Here is a 15,297-nt window from a genome sequence, read left to right as displayed (position 1 = left end):
AACATCCAACAGAAAAAAACATTCCATGAAGGACGTAATATACAAGACTAGATAATTACTCGAAATTAACTAACTTTTTGATCTAAAATGTTTTATTTTAAAGATGATTGATGTCATTGTCTGTGTGGTGTTTTTAATTTGCTTTAAAAGACAAACCATGTGTAAATTCATAAGTCGACACCATTGTTGAGTATTTTCTCCTTAAAACTGCAGTGAACCAAAGACAGTCTCAAAAACACGGTTTGAAATCGCTGGTGTTTCTGACGTCACAAACATCAACCAATCCCGTCAATGTGGGGGCAGGGCAGGACTCGTGATTGAGTGGAGGAAGAGACTCATTTGCATATTCATGAATCCGCGTATACTAAATGAAGCAAGGCTGTAGTTGCATTCAAACTATTTTAAGGCATGAAGAAATTATTTTCACCGGAAAAAACATTTAAATGTGTCATTTGGTGATCAAAGATGAGTTTTAAGGAATGAAAGTATTGACTACAGGGGGGCTTTAACATGAAAACATTTGGACGCTGTGATTCATGTTCACATTAGCTTGAAGCCCTTGACACACATGTAACTGAGACTCATTTCTCTTGTGTTGCTGTGTTTCAGGACAGCAGATGATTCAGCGACAGTGGGCACAGTGGTGCTGAGCCGGCTGAAGATGGGTGAGATCGAGGATGGTGAGGTGGACAACATCACCGCCGACATGCACCAGAAGGTAAGTGGAGTTGGGCAGTAAATGTCTTAAACTAGCTACTAACTCAACAACAGTATAGTTCAACTGCTTTCAAAACACAGTTTAGCTTTTAAAGAGTAAATAAGCCTTATGTACACAGATATGCCATTTTTATTGTGGCCACACCATTCACAGATCAAATAATGATTACTGATTTAATTTAGTCGGTTTTTGAAGTGACATATTTAGTTAAATGCAATGCTTCAATGTTGTTTGTTACTACGTTAACCATGTTTACTACATGCCAACTACGTTTTCAAGAGATTTGTTTGACTGCAGTTGAACTACAGTAAATTAAAAGTGGCTTGTGTTGTGGGAAGTTGTCTTATGTGTTGTCTTTTGTGTATGTGTATGCAGTTTGTAAGGGGTGGTAATAGAAAACCTCCCAGGACATGTCTCCAGTCAAAGAGGGAAAGCAGAGTGAATATTGAGTGTGGCATCCCTGAAATCCAATTGCACAGTTGACTGAAGAAGTAAAGCATCCATTTGGAGAGTGTTTACAGTTCATTTATGAGGGTTTACATATATATATATATATATAAATATATATATATATCTATATATATATCTATATATATAAATAGTAGCCTAACCTATTGGCGATGTCACTTCCTGTAGGATGATGTCGTCAGTTTTGCTTAATTGTGCTGTTCTGATCAAAGAAAACAATATGATCACGTCCTCTAAACTTGTTAGTTGAATATTTTATTCAGTATTTTTAGACATATGTGATGGGCATGTGGAAATGGGCCATATGTGTGTCTTCAGCTGTCGTGGAGAATTGAGCATTACTACGCTAACAGACAGCATGACACCCTTCATGTCCTCTAAACTCGATAACTAGCACTGACACGACCATCAGCAAAACCCTTTAACCTTCATTAATCAGCATGAAGGAGACAGACAGAATATACTGTAGGGAAGAAAAGGAGAATGGTGTGAGAATTATGGAGATGGATGTTGGACATGAGAAAGGAAATGGAGGATATTTAGACTGTGCAGCATTAAAGGGGTGGTATAATGCCCTTTTCACAAGATGTAAAATAAATCTCTGATGTCCTCAGAGTGTGTATGTGAAGTTTTAGCTCAAAATACCCCACAGATATTTTTATATAACATGTTAAAGTTGTCACTTTTTGAGGGTGAGCAAAAACGCACCTTTTTGTGTCTGTTCCTTTAAATGTAAATGAGCTGCTGCTCCGGCACAGAGGGCGGAGCTTCAAGTGTGTTATCAGCTCCTATTACCTCACACACACACACACACACACACACTGAAAATTTCAAAAACTTTTAGCCTTTTATGTTCAAACCGGAGTCAGAAAGATGGAGAGACTCAAGAAGAAGTGACAAAAGGTAGACAACATTTCTGAATGGTTAGTTGATGAATTTATGTAGCTTATGTGTCATTATCTTCTAGTCACTGATTAGCATATTCTGTCATGATAATCTATAAATCGTGTTCCGGGGGGCGGGGTTTATGTAAATGTTAGGGTTTGTGATGTCACTAACCCAGGAGGAAGCTCTTGTAGTCCCTACCAGCCGTTTGTTGTAGTCCTTAAAAAACAATTTCTAAAAAAAAATATCTCCCTTTGCTTTAAACTTTGAGCGTTGTAACTTTGCAGATGTTGTTTATGCTCAAACAGCAACATTACACACTAACTAAAGTTAGAAAATTGAAATCATAATCAACCAGCCCTTTAAGATTTAAATAGAGAATGCCTCATCATTTACAGTTCTATTCCTGAATTTGAATTGAGGTAGCAAACAAGATTCAGAATTTATATTTGAATATAGGGAAGTTAATGTAAATTAATATACTAGTAATTTTTTACTTAAGATTGTCTGGATGGATGGATGGATGGACAGGTAGATGGATGGATGGATGGATGGATGGATGGATGGACAGGTAGATGGATGATGGATGGATGGACAGGTAGATGGATGGATGGATGGATGGATGGATGGATGGATGGACGGACCGAAAGACCCAACGACTGATAGATATTCATTGAAGTTGTAAAATTGATTGCACAATAAGGGCTTTTTGTGCTTTACTGTAACATGTGTCTGTCTATGTATTGACTCAAAGCCGTTGTGGTTTTATTTGATCTGTGGGCTTCAGAAGTGATTCACTTTGTTCTTCAAGAGGGAATGTGGGTCAGGGCTGATGTATATTTGAGTAGGATCTGCCACAGAACATGACTGTTCATAAAACATGGACTGATCGCGACTCTTGTTTTTTGTTGTTGTTTTTTTTAAACTGTATGCCAAGAACAGTCTGGAAACTCTCACAAGACCCATCCAAGGTCATGAGACCTAATGAGACGTGAAGACTCATCCGTCATCACACTAAACCCTGATGCAGGGTGTGCATTTCAAGTGATTAGGTCATAAGCGCTGTGGGTGATGTTGATGGAGGATCGTGTTTGTCTTGAGCTTTCGTGATGGTCTCTCCTCTCCTGTATTGCTTACATTGGCGCTCTGGGACACTTGGAGAACTCCTCTATTATCTGAGCAGTGGTGCAGGTGACAGCTTGTCACTGTTCGTTCGGCTCATGAGACGGGGAGAGAGAGTCACGAGAGTCTCTGGTGTCGTTGGTCGTATTTAGAGTAGTAGTCATTATGTTGACATCCAACAATCAGTGACAAATGACCTTCAATCTCAAATGCACAATCTTGTTTTTTCCCACAGTGCACGCTGGTGTACGAGTCGTCGCATGGAACCATTAATGACAAGGATAACGGACCAATAATGAATTCTGGTGAGTTCAAAAATGCTTTACATTTTGTGGTTTTGGCTTTTTGTGGTTTAATAGTTATAATTACTGAAGATAGAGACTAGAGAGTAATCTGCTAGCGTTCCCATTCAACTCAGTGGAAGTATGTGGTAATGGCAACTCGGTTTTGTTGCCAGATTGTTTTGAATCACTTAATGGCATCACAAAAACACACATAATCCCAAACTCTTTGCTAGCAACTTTTTAAGAGTCTACAGTGTCCGTGTGAATTTATTTATTTATTTTTAAAGAAATTAATACTTTTATTCAGCCAGGACGCATTCAATTGTTCAAAAGTGACAATAAGACATTTATAATGTATTTCAAATAAATGCTGTTCTTTTGAAATTTATATTCATCAAAGAATCCTGAAAAAAATGTTTCAACCTAGAATGATTTCTGAAGGATCATGTGACACTGAAGACTGGAGTAATGATGCTGAAAATTCAGCTTTGATCACTGGGATAAATTATATTTTATAATATTTTCACATAGTAAACAGTTATTTTAAATTGTAATAATATTTCACAAATTATCTGTATTTGTGATCAAATAAATGCTGACTTAGTGGGCATAAGAGACTTTGTTCAAAAACATTTTACAGACTCTAAACTTTAGAGCTTACATTCTTAAAAACAAGGTTTATTTTGTGTTTTCACAGCGATGCCATAGAGGAACCATTTTGGGTTCCCTAAAGAACCTTTTTGTGAACAGTTCTTAAAAGAACCAACATTTTAATAACATTTTGATAACCTTTTTCCAGGTTCAATAGATGTTAAAGGTTTTTCATGGAACTACTGATCCAGGAAAGGACCTTTATTTTTAAGAGCAGTGTATAATTTAATGGAGTATTTCCAATTTATGTCAATAAAATGTATTTAAAGCTGGCCATCCGTTGTGAATGGAGAAGCTTTTTGCAACCATCTACCATCAGCGGTTAACTGGGTCATGCTAACCAGCCAAACTATCACTGGTAGATGATGTATACTTCCTATTGAAGTATTTTATTGCTCAGGTCTATAGTTCTTCACTTTCTTTCAAAGAGTTACAAAGAATTGCAAAACGAGGCTGTTGTTGAAATGGAGTCAAACTATAGAGCTATAAATGAATGTGGATTGCAGCTTAGATCATTCAGGCTTCAGAGAATCTGATGAGAAATTCATGAGTTCATATTGAGTTCGTAGGCTTTTGTGTCTTGGTGGATTTGAGCAGTTTGTAATCTCTCCTGCAACTCGAGAGATGAGGCAGGAGTAAACATCTCCCTTTGCTTGCCGTTTCATCTCATTACTGCCTAGGTTTGGTTAAGGTTGGTTATTACTCTTTCTAAAGCATGATGTAATTTGAGTTCACCTTGCGTTCTTCCGTGTTTATTCCTAGAAAGTTGAACCCTTATTTGTGTAATTGAAGCTAAAACATCTCATAACATACACATTTTCTGAAGCACCATTTTTATTTTATTTTTTAACTGAGCATTTGTTGACTCCCTTTTTTCAGGCCCAGTTTCCTACTTAGTTTCCTACTTCCTTGGGAAGTTTAGTTGGAATAAATGGTGCTTTAATAAAGACTAATATGCAATCAAAAATAGTGTCGTTTTAAAGGGGTGGTTGATTATGATTTCACTTTTCTAACTTTAGATAGTGTGTAATGTTGCTGTTTGAGCATAAACAACATCTGCAAAGTTACAAAGCTCAAAGTTCAAAGCAAAGGGAGATATTTGCTTTTAAAGAAATCATTTTTTAAAGGGATGCTCCTCTTTTTTTGGAAATAGGCTCATTTTACAACTCCCCCAGAGTAAAACAGTTGAGTCTTACCGTTTTCGAATCCATTCAGCTGAACTCCGGGTCTGGCGGTACTATTCTTTAGCATAGCTTAGCATAGATCATTGAATCGGACAGGACCATTAGCATCTCTCTCAAAAAAATGACCAAAGAGTTTCGATATTTTTCCTATTTAAAACTTGACTCTTCTGCAGTTACATCGTGTACTAAGACCGACGGAAAATGAAAAGATTTTCTAGGCTGATATGGCTAGGAACTATACTCTCATTCCTGCGTAATAATCAAGAAACTTTGCTGCCGTACCATGAGTCCAGCAGGCGTAATGATATGACGCAGCGCCTGAAAATAGTCCCCAGCTCGGTAACTTACAACGTGACCGGGACTAAGTTTGTCTAACCTTTTAGACCTATTTTCAGGCGCTGCGTCATATCATTACGCCTGCTAGACTCATGGTACGGCAGCAAAGTTTCTTGATTCAATGATCTATGCTAAGCTATGCTAAAAGTGGTACCGCCAGATCCGGAGTTCGGCTGAATGGATTCGAAAACGGTAAAACTCAACTGTTTAACTCTGGGGGAGTTGTAAAATGAGCCTATTTCCAAAAAAAGTGGAGTATCCCTTTAAGGACTGCAACAAACGGCTGGTAGGGACTACACAAGCTTCCTCCCGGGTTAGTGACATCACTGTTAACCCTAAAAATGTTTATAAACCCCTCCCCCGGAAGACGATTTATAGATTATCATGACAGAATATGCTAATCAATGACTAGAAGATAACTACACATAAGCTACATAAATTCATCAACTAAACATTCAGAAATGTCCTGTTGCATTCTACATGTTGTCACTTCTTCTTGAGTCTCTCCATCATTGTCTGACTCCAGTTTGAACATAAAAGGCTAAAAGTTGTTGAAATTTTAAGTGCATGTCTGTGTGAGGTAAAAGGACACAAGCGCCCCCTGTGCCGGTAGCAACAGCTCATTTGCATTTAAAGGGACAGACACAAAAACGATGCATTTTTGCTCACCCTCAAAAAGTGACAATTTTAATATGTTATATAAAAATATCTGGGCTAATATTTTGAGCTAAAACTTCACATACACACTCTGGGGACATCAAATACTTATTTTACATTCTGTGAAAAGGGCATTATACCACCCCTTTAATTTTTATTTAGTCTTGGGTCTAATTATGTGGGTGAACAATTAAATAATCAGTAATGGAAACGTTTAGGAATGGTTAAGTAGAATCGGAAGCAGAATTGTTCAGTTCCGTTTGGATTGCCATGCGTATTGTTGGGATCATGTAATTTGAGGTGAACCAACAAGAAGTATATCTGTTTTATCAGTGTTGAGTTGAGAGAAAATTAACAGTGTTGAGTTGAAATAGAAAATTACTGGTCATCCAAGCATTTATATCATCAATACAAGTCGATATGGAGTTGGTGGGGAAAGGAGCATTGCGTTGAGAACCGACATAAAGTTGGGTGTCATCTGCGTAGCAATGGAAGTTAAAGCCATGATGACGGATAATGCTACCTAGTCAAAGCATGTAGATTATGAAGAGTAAAGGTCCAAGAACAGAACCCTGGGGAACACCGTGTGAGACAGGGGCAGTAGTCGACTTAGTCTGGCTGATAGAGATGTAATGCTGACAGGTTGGAAGTGAACCAAGATAGGGCAGTTTCAGAGTTACCAAGAGCAGAGAGTTGTGAAATGAGAGTACTGTGAGAGATTGTGTAAAATGCAGAGGAAAGGTCTAACAGAATTAAAATGCAGATGGAACCTGCAGATGAAGCCTAATTTCAACGTTTACTAATACATTTTTAAATCTAAAGTTGTGTTTGTTAACTCTAATTAATGCAGTGTGAACTTGAACAATGAACAATCAGATTTTTTTTTTTAACTATTATTAACAAAGAATAATAAATACTTTTAAAAAAATGCTTTGTTAATTGTGAGTTAATGTTAGCTAATGCATTAACAAATTGTACCTTATTGTAAAGTGTTACCAAAATAGGTTAATTAAAAATATTGTTAATGCAATAAATTTCAACATCGTAACATATAATTGCAATTAATAGATACATACAGGGGCAGCAGTAAAGACTCGTTTAAAATTAGCTATATAGGTTCATTTTATGTTAGTTCTATTTTTCTCACTGTTTAGCCATTTTTTTATGCAAGTCAGACTTTTTTCCAGTGCATATACCAGCATTATGCATCAAAACCCCTTGTTTAAGCTCTAACTGGAGTTAGACTTTTCCCCCCTGTGTATCCCTTTAAGGACTGAAACAAACGGCTGGTAGGGACTACTCAAGCTTCCTCCCGGGTTAGTGACATCACTGTTAACCCTAAAAATGTTTATAAACCCCTCCCCCGGAAGACGATTTATAGATTATCATGACAGAATATGCTAATCAATGACTAGAAGATAACTACACATAAGCTACATAAATTCATCAACTAAACATTCAGAAATGTCCTGTTGCATTCTACATGTTGTCACTTCTTCTTGAGTCTCTCCATCATTGTCTGACTCCAGTTTGAACATAAAAGGCTAAAAGTTGTTGAAATTTTAAGTGCATGTCTGTGTGAGGTAAAAGGACACAAGCTCTTGAAGCTCCGCCCCCTGTGCCGGTAGCAACAGCTCATTTGCATTTAAAGGGACAGACACAAAAACGATGCATTTTTGCTCACCCTCAAAAAGTGACAATTTTAATATGTTATATAAAAATATCTGGGCTAATATTTTGAGCTAAAACTTCACATACACACTCTGGGGACATCAAATACTTATTTTACATTCTGTGAAAAGGGCATTATACCACCCCTTTAATTTTTATTTAGTCTTGGGTCTAATTATGTGGGTGAACAATTAAATAATCAGTATTGGAAACGTTTAGGAATGGTTAAGTAGAATCGGAAGCAGAATTGTTCAGTTCCGTTTGGATTGCCATGCGTATTGTTGGGATCATGGAGTGTATTGTGCGGCGTCTGATTGCTGAACGGTGTGATTGCTTATCTTAACTGCCAGCAGCTCATTAGCTTAATTACCTCAGGTAACACATCAGGATAAACAGTATTGGGGGAAATCGCCAAAGACATCAGCTTTAATGCCATTTCAATGTAGTCAGTGTACATTTGTTTGTAATACATAGTTTTGCCACTTTATTTGTGAGTGAATAAACCCAAAGTCTCTGAAAGTTCCCTGAGAAACAAACTCTGTAGAAGGTCATTTCTTTATTTATGAGCTGCTATGATGTGATGGATGGATGCGATGCCGGGAACGGCACACGGGTCTCTCTAGAAGTCCAGGGTGTTCGGTGTTATCTTCATATCTGATGTTTTGCAGTGTTTATTTGCTGGTGCTGTAACCGTATTGAATGTCATTGCCGTTGTGGATGGCTGTTGTGTTAGTCACGCAGCTTCTTGTCAAAATATGTTAGTCTCTGCTGCTTCTGAAAGACTGACTAATGAAATTTGTCCCCGTCACCCCAACCCCTGGACATCCGCTGTGTTTCAACACTAACGCAACACAAAGTCATTTCCCTAAGAGCTTGAGCAGGCAAAGATGCTGCGATCCGATTGCCCGTCGGATTAGAGGTCAGAGGTTAATCCTCCACAGCGCTGGATGAGGGAGTTTGCGTTCAGTTCTCCTCCTCTCGAGGTCACACGTCCATCTGTCTCTGTCTTCACTCAACATCCTCAGTGAACTACCTTTCTGTACTTTCTGCTTCCATTAAAGACAGCTCTCACAATGTTATGTTGGTCAAAAATATATTTTTTAAGGAAAAAGGAAATATATATATGTACATTTTCAGTGGGGTCCAAAAGCCTTTGGTTTGTTTTAATACAACATTTTTCTTTAGTTAAAAAGTTATAAATGATCTGTGTGTGTGTGTGTGTGTGTGTGAGTGTGTGTGTGTGAGTGTGTGTGTGTGTGTGTGTGTGTGTGTGTGTGTGTGTGTGAGTGTGTGTGAGTGAGTGTGAGTGTGTTTTTTTTACATAAATGGAAGACAAATATCTGTTTGATCATATTTCTTATGAAGACTTGTGTAACATGGTTGTGAAATGGTGTGAGATTATTTGCTTTAGACAGTGTCCAAAAGATGTCACTTCATGGGTGTCACAATTTTAGGTTTTTTGTTCTCTCTTATAATGAAGAAACTTTTGTTAAAATTAGTTATAATAATACGTTTATTTTATATAGTGGCTTTCTGCAAACTCAAGGTCACTTTACAATATCATAACAAATAAACATGACAGCAGACAAAGAAACATTGCAGATAAACTAAGGTAGATAACATAAACTGAGGTGAGTAATGTGGAAAGATTTCTTCTTATATGTGAGGACCCTATTATATAGCTTATTTATTGTTGTGTTGGGTAAGCCAGAGAAAAGAGATTTACAGTAGTCAAGTGTGAACTGGGGTCTCAGCGTCATTGCCATTTAAAAACAGACGTAAGCGAGCGATATTACGGAGGTGAAAGAAGGCAGACTTAGTGAGGAAATGTGATGAAGGAAGGAGAGAGAAGAATCAGAGATTATACCCAGGTGTTTAACAGTGGTGGAAGGTCAAACCAAGACCTCAGCAATAATAACATTGAAACACAGAAACGGGATGTAATTTGAGGTGAACCAACAAGAAGTATATCTGTTTTATCAGTGTTGAGTTGAGAGAAAATTAACAGTGTTGAGTTGAAATAGAAAATTACTGGTCATCCAAGCATTTATATCATCAATACAAGTCGATATGGAGTTGGTGGGGAAAGGAGCATTGCGTTGAGAACCGACATAAAGTTGGGTGTCATCTGCGTAGCAATGGAAGTTAAAGCCATGATGACGGATAATGCTACCTAGTCAAAGCATGTAGATTATGAAGAGTAAAGGTCCAAGAACAGAACCCTGGGGAACACCGTGTGAGACAGGGGCAGTAGTCGACTTAGTCTGGCTGATAGAGATGTAATGCTGACAGGTTGGAAGTGAACCAAGATAGGGCAGTTTCAGAGTTACCAAGAGCAGAGAGTTGTGAAATGAGAGTACTGTGAGAGATTGTGTAAAATGCAGAGGAAAGGTCTAACAGAATTAAAATGCAGATGGAACCTGCAGATGAAGCCTAATTTCAACGTTTACTAATACATTTTTAAATCTAAAGTTGTGTTTGTTAACTCTAATTAATGCAGTGTGAACTTGAACAATGAACAATCAGATTTTTTTTTTTAACTATTATTAACAAAGAATAATAAATACTTTTAAAAAAATGCTTTGTTAATTGTGAGTTAATGTTAGCTAATGCATTAACAAATTGTACCTTATTGTAAAGTGTTACCAAAATAGGTTAATTAAAAATATTGTTAATGCAATAAATTTCAACATCGTAACATATAATTGCAATTAATAGATACATACAGGGGCAGCAGTAAAGACTCGTTTAAAATTAGCTATATAGGTTCATTTTATGTTAGTTCTATTTTTCTCACTGTTTAGCCATTTTTTTTATGCAAGTCAGACTTTTTTCCAGTGCATATACCAGCATTATGCATCAAAACCCCTTGTTTAAGCTCTAACTCTAACTTTTCCCCCCTGTGTATTTTATAGGAATCTCATGCTTCAACTACGACAATCAAAAATGGTCAACATTTAAGCAATTCTAGCATTAGGAAAAGTGTAGAATAAATGCTTGTGTGATACTTGCAGATTTCCACTCAGGTGTGTGGCCTGCTCTGTCGACTCGCTTGTGGAACGAAGCGTTGATGAGAAGCATGATTTCATGCTATAGAGGAAACAACTTATTTTACTGTTGCTTCATCTCTGCTAAGAGCATTATCAGTTTGCACAATTCAAAAACTTCAGATCTAAGCCATCGCAAGTTACCACTGGTGTTCCCCAAGGCTCAGTCTTGGGCCCTCTTTTATTTATTATTTATTTACTACCCCTTGGATATGGAAGGCATTTTCTGCCAAATTTAAATAAATAAATAAAATTATTAAAATTAAAATTTAAACCAGATTAACGATTTCATCACAGAAAACAGTACGCAAAATATGTGACACAATTGAGAATGAAATTAAATGATTTCATTTTCACAGCATTATCCCTGTCAAATTGAAAAATAAAATGCAATTGGTGATTTCACATTTCATTTCACTTCAGTCTCGAGGCAAGACTGCCAATATTAAAATGAAAAGCCAAACGTGAAAAAGAAACTACAAATACAGTTTTTACAATGCTCTTTAGTAACGCTCACGCAATAATAGTGACACAATTCAAATACAAATGTAAATTTTCGTTTTCATTTTAATTCCTCTTTTATTTCACAGTTTTCATTTTCTTTTTCATTTTCAAAGACAACCTGCATGCAAATTCTATGTTAATGAGTGGGTGTGGCTTATTCTAGTAACGGCGCTAGAGACACGCCTTCTGTAAAGCGAAGTCGTCGACATGTGCATGAGTTGAATGTGTGAAACGAAATTATTTAAATAATTAAATAATAAGGCTGGTTGTTTCCATGTTCTAATGCTGCGGCAGCTTCCCGCAAAAGCTCACTAACAGATTTCGCCATATCTTGTCGTCTCGATTACAATATAATCACATTTAAATAATTTTGTTTCACACATTCAACTCATGCACACGGGACGTCGACGACTTCGCTTTACAGAATTACTAGACTAGAATACTAGAATAAGGGTTACTAGAATAAGCCACACCCCATTATTAACATAGAATTTGCATGCAGGTTGTCTTTGAAAATGAAAACGAAAATGAAAACTGTGAAATAAAAGAGGAATTAAAATGAAAACGAAAATTTACATTTGTATTTGAATTGTGTCACTATTATTGCGTGAGCGTTACTAAAGAGCATTGTAAAAACTGTATTTGTAGTTTCTTTTTCACGTTTGGCTTTTCATTTTAATATTGGCAGTCTTGCCTCGAGACTGTAGTGAAAATGAAATGTGAAATCACCAATTGCATTTTATTTTTCAATTTGACAGGGATAATGCTGTGAAAATGAAATAATTTAATTTCATTCTCAATTTTGTCACATTTTTTGCATACAGTTTTCTGTAATGAAATCGTTAATCTGGTTTTAATTTTCATTTTAATCATTTAATTTATTTATTTAAATTTGGCAGAAAATGCTTTCCATACTTGGACACATTTTTAGGAAGTAAAAATGCTTTACCTGTCTTCCATGCCTCCTACTGTTTTTCCTCCACTTTCTCTGTCCAGCTGCTTAGCTGAAGTCATACAGTGGCTTTATGTAAGGAATAGGCTGAAATTGAAGTCATTATTCACTGTACTTTGCCAAAATGATCATATGTAAATACATCTGATGTTTCTCTCTCTCTCTCTCTCTCTCTTTCCATCAGTGTTTAAGAACGCGGTGTGTAAGGTGTACAGGTTTCAGACGGTGGACAGTAAATGGATGTTGGTGCGGGAACAGATGGCGGAGTGCACACTGTCCTTCAGCATCCCGAAGCAGCTCATCGCCCTCTACATTCAGGAGGACACCTGCAGGTAAAATTCAGACCGATGAGAGGACGGCTAGGAAACAGGACAGTGAAGGAGGCAAGATCATTAAAGCGGCACCAAGAGTTTTACACCCAAAGGAATAAGTCTTGGGTGATATATTGGGAGTTAAAAGGCCTACTGTAAACGTTTGTTCTAGATGTTCAGTGCAGTGTCTTGTGTGAAGAGCCGCCTTCACTGTAAATATGAATACACTGTAAGTGTTACTGTGAAATTAATATATTGAAAATTTGATTTATTCATGTGCCAGATGCTTTTAACCAACAGTGTATTCAAGATGCATGTTTCGTCATTTTGTTTGCTCAGTAGAATCAAACCTACTGTATGACCTTGCATCTCTAGCGTCATGCTTGAACTACAGGAACAACTTGTACTTGCATTTTAATAGTGGCATTTTTAGCATTTGCAGTGCATGTGTAAATCATATGAATGTCCTACTGCAAACAACATGGCGGCTGAAGTGTCGCGAATGCGTTGTCTCGTAAGATCCCTGGTGATCCCACTCCTAGAAGAACGGGTTGAAGTGAAGGTTGGGCGAAGCTGGAATTGTTTGGAAGAAGGAGTGCAACACAAAAGGCAGTAGGAGTGAGATGCCGTGTGCATGTCGAGCGAGGGTTTATTTCAGAGATGGAAATGGCTGTTTTAGAGCTATACTTAGCCTGCACTAAATTATTCAAGGATGTTTAACACTTCAAAGGAGAGCGCCTGTCCTCTCTCTCGGAAACTTAACCACCTCTCCCTCTCTTGCTTTTCTTTCATTTTACCTTTGCTTTCTCTCCTCCCTCTGTCTCATTGTGGGAGCGTTGTTACCTGAGCGTAAAAGAGAAAAACTAAAACAGAATTGAGCCGCGTGGAATCGCGAGGTGAAAAGAACAAGGGCGCATCGCAGGAAACGGCACTTTTTAAAGCACAGCAGTCAATAATACACTCTGACACAGAGCATAGATGTTCTCTTTAAAGAACACAGCTCCTATGCAGTTCACTCAGATGCATGTGTGATAACACCTTGATGAAAATCTCTGAAAGAAAGTGGAAAGTGTCGTTGCATGTCAGATCAGTGCTGCAGAACTAGCATGTCTTCAGATGGTGCAGCAAGAGATGTTTTGCCATTTATGATTTTTTTATTGGCAGTCGATGATAGGAAGTGACATGACCACCACAGCTCAATGTCCATGAGTGCTTGGACGTGTGATCAGAACTAAATCGAGAATACCTTTTTTATTCCACTTTATGTATATATATATATATAATAAGTAGGTACAATGCAATTTTTTTGGGCGGGACTCCTCAACCCTGTCACCAATCCCCATTCAGCACAAAATTGTGCATCATAAATCGTTTAATTTTTTTTATTGTTTCTAAAACTTCTGTGCGATTCTGTGATTTAATTTCAATAAATTCTGCTTCCTGTCAATGCAGTTCAAAATCCTGATTGAATACGTAGTCAATTCAATTGAAATTCACACGAATGGAGTCAGTTCTGTAAATTCAGATTTTTGCCCAATATTATTTAAACCTAAACCATTCGTGAGCCTGTTTCTCACTGCAGAGCAACATGCTGAAAGATCCCACTGCTTAATTTGCTCTTTGTTTCCTGCTCTCGCACTTTCCCCAGAGTTTCTGGCTTTATGCACATGCAAAACACTTCTCAGCATGCACCATTATCTGCAGCAACTTCCCCAAAGTCGACAGATATTAGCATAGACACATAGTTTTCATCTACAACAAAATCATTGTAAGCCAGACCAGGACGTGTGTGTTTGTCCATTGAAGAATCTGAGATCGTTAACTCAGCGAGACGCGCATTCCCAGACTGGAGCTCCCATAGATCAGACCCTGCTAAGCAATTATCATCATGTGTGCATTATTCAGGGAGGCTATTTGGCCTCCACACCTGCTCTCCCTGCTACAGACTGGTAACTTTAGCAGACATTTCTATCCCTAGACATCTCATTATCGGCCCAGGCACCACATTCACCTTTAAGCCCGTTTCTGCTGCTTTTGTTGGCTCTGTTTTAACCACAATGGCATAAGCGCTTAAAAGAGCTTCATGTCTCAATGTGTTTGGAAAAATGAAGAAATTGAACACAACGCGATGCTTATAGTGTATCATTAGATGTGTTTGCTAAGCATCACTGTTAATGTTAGTCATACTCGGGGTTTGTAACTGGCATCCGCCCACAACATCACGGCACCGGCTTTTGCCCAGACACTCACTTTTTTTTTTTTTCAGCAATTGTAAAAAGCTAGTGTTTGTTTATTATGAATGAGAGAGAGCTTTGTCTACTTTTGTTTATCAGTGTTTACATGCGCTTTCATCGGACTGACGTCAATGCAAATTCACTGTGGAATCTGGTGTCATTCTTCAGTGCATGTGTCCTTCACCAGTCAACATGACATCCAAATTAAAGCTATTTACTTGCTTAAAGGGATCATGCATTGAGAAATCAAATTTTCCTTGAAAAAATGTAATA

The 15,297-nt window shown here is 37.5% G+C and overlaps 1 protein-coding gene across 4 annotated transcripts in view; it reads left to right on the top strand.

Annotated features, from left to right (window-relative positions):
- Positions 1 to 15,297, top strand: part of inpp4b (inositol polyphosphate-4-phosphatase type II B) — a 181,739-nt gene that overhangs the window by 71,119 nt on the left and 95,323 nt on the right. For all 4 annotated transcript variants that reach the window (XM_084093431.1, XM_084093430.1, XM_084093433.1 and 1 more), the window contains 3 exons: positions 610 to 718; positions 3,429 to 3,498; positions 12,664 to 12,811. In XM_084093431.1, the coding sequence (XP_083949557.1) occupies positions 610 to 718; positions 3,429 to 3,498; positions 12,664 to 12,811 (327 nt within the window). The remainder of the gene's footprint in view (positions 1 to 609; positions 719 to 3,428; positions 3,499 to 12,663; positions 12,812 to 15,297) is intronic.

This window comes from Abramis brama (assembly GCF_963993115.1).
Source record: "Abramis brama genome assembly, chromosome: 2".
NCBI classification, from domain to species: domain Eukaryota; kingdom Metazoa; phylum Chordata; class Actinopteri; order Cypriniformes; family Leuciscidae; genus Abramis; species Abramis brama.
Note: the sequence above shows the minus strand (reverse complement) of the source record. Positions and strands in the feature narration are given on the sequence as shown.